Source organism: Buceros rhinoceros, unplaced genomic scaffold (genome assembly GCF_000710305.1).
Source record: "Buceros rhinoceros silvestris isolate BGI_N320 unplaced genomic scaffold, ASM71030v1 scaffold16599, whole genome shotgun sequence".
NCBI lineage: Eukaryota > Metazoa > Chordata > Aves > Bucerotiformes > Bucerotidae > Buceros > Buceros rhinoceros.
The window spans coordinates 23512-25425 of NW_010433481.1; the positions used below are offsets into that span (position 1 = coordinate 23512).

The window sequence follows — 1914 nt, forward strand, 5'->3', positions numbered from 1 at the left end:
AGCACCCAGGACACCCCCCCATCAATGCCTCCTCACCTGGGGGGTGCCACTGAGCCCCAGTTGCAGCACAGCCCGGCCTTCCTCCACACTGGAGCACTTGATGGACTTGATGTGTTTGAATTCGGCCAAGCACGTGGGCTGGGGAGAGAGGCAGAGCCCCCGCCTCAGCTTTAATCACCTATTGAAGAGCAGCCACCCCACCGCCTGCCATCCAGCACCCAACATGCGCCCGTACCTTGGCCTCCTTGCTTGTCATCTGCCGGATGCCCTTGGGTCCGATGACGAGGTCCACCGTGATGTTCCACCCTTGCTGGGGAGAGGCAGCAGAAGGAAGAGACAAATTTGGAGGGGTGGGGGTGGATCCCCAGAGCCAGGTCCTCCCCCTCAACCTGCTGCAATTTGTGAGACACCCTTGGAAACAATCACCTTCCTGGAGGAACTTGGAGAGGGCATGGTTTGGAGAGGGGATGGAGCAGGGGAAGGAGCCCAGGGTGGACGTTTTCCCTCCTCTTGGACCCAGAGGGGTGTGCTGCTTTTTCACCCCAAAGGGGTTCAGCAAATTTCAGGCATTGTTCCCACCCACCGGCTTTGGACCCCAGGGTGTGGAAGGTCCCCAGAGTCCCTCTCAGCTCACAGCATCCTCCAAAGGGGAGCGCCCAGGGCCTCCCCCCACTACAGAGACAGTGAGAGATGCTCAGGCCCACCAAACCTCAATTTGGGATTTGGGTCTCCCTTGGGGCTACCATGAGTGACTTCCAAGCCTTGGAAACTCCCTGCAGGGACTCCTTCAAGCTGGGGGTGGTTGAGTGTGGGGTCCACAGCAGAGACCAACCCACAGCAAGGTGGCTTTGTCCCCATCCCATCCCATCCCATCCCATCCCATCCCATCCCATCCCATTCCATCCCATCTCATCTCCTCCCATGCCTTTTCATCCCATGTCATGCCTTTTCATCTCATCTCATCTCATCTCATCTCGTCTCGTCTCGTCTCGTCTCGTCTCATCTCGTCTCGTCTCATCTCATCTCATCCCTTCCCTCCCATTGGACTCACGATTAGCTCACAGCGGTAGCTCTCCTGGTCAATGCTGGCAAAGGTGGAGAGAGTGTGGAGGAACTTGAGGATGCACTCCTCCTCCCGCAGCAGCGCGTACTGCTGGAACGTCTGCTGGATCATCTTCCGAAACTGCTTGGGCTGCAAACGCACATGTGTGAGCAGACACTCGCCAGCCCACCCATGCACCCTGATACACACATGACCACACATGTGTACACACACAGCTCTACGTGTGTGCCTCAATGCCCTGCACCCACGCACCCAGCCCATTTGCACCCACACATGTCCCTCACCTTCAGGTTCTCCTGCATCTGGCTGGGGAAGAAGAGGTCCAGGCCCACCTCCTTCCTGGAGAGCAGAGACACCCCCACCCAGGCATGTTAAGGGACCCACGGTGATGTCCCATGCCCAGGGGTCTCCCTGGGGAGCTGTAGACTGGGGTGGGAGGATGCACCAAGCAAAGCGGGTGGTGAGGGTCAAGGGGGTGCTCCTAGGGGAGAAGTCACCCAGCCAGTGCAGGGTGAAAGGTCCCATCTACTCCTCCTGGCACCCACCCCAGTAACACAGCTAATGGCTGGCAAGGATGGGAAGATGCAGGAGGATGAGGGGCTGTGGAGGGCGAGGAGCTGTGGGAAGATGAGATGTGGGGGAATGAAGAGCTATGGAGGGATGAAGAACTGCAGGGGGATGAAGAGCTGCAGGGGGTGAGGGGCTGCAGAAGGATGAAGAGCTGTGGTGGGATGAGGAGCTGCAGGGGGTGTCGCTGCAGGAGAATGAAGAGCTGCGGGGGGATGAAGAGCTGAGGGAGGATGAGGAGATGTGGGGGGATGAGGAGATGAAGGAGGAGGAAGAGGAACTGT

The 1914-nt window shown here is 58.6% G+C and overlaps 1 protein-coding gene across 1 annotated transcript in view; it reads right to left on the minus strand.

Moving 5' to 3' along the window:
- The window catches only part of PTK2B (protein tyrosine kinase 2 beta), a 16259-nt gene that overhangs the window by 10588 nt on the left and 3757 nt on the right, over positions 1 to 1914 (minus strand). Inside the window, exons 6-9 of the mRNA XM_010144130.1 lie at positions 1348 to 1402; positions 1052 to 1192; positions 236 to 310; positions 37 to 138 (exon numbers count right to left, since the gene is read on the minus strand). Coding sequence (XP_010142432.1) covers positions 37 to 138; positions 236 to 310; positions 1052 to 1192; positions 1348 to 1402 — 373 coding nt within the window. The remainder of the gene's footprint in view (positions 1 to 36; positions 139 to 235; positions 311 to 1051; positions 1193 to 1347; positions 1403 to 1914) is intronic.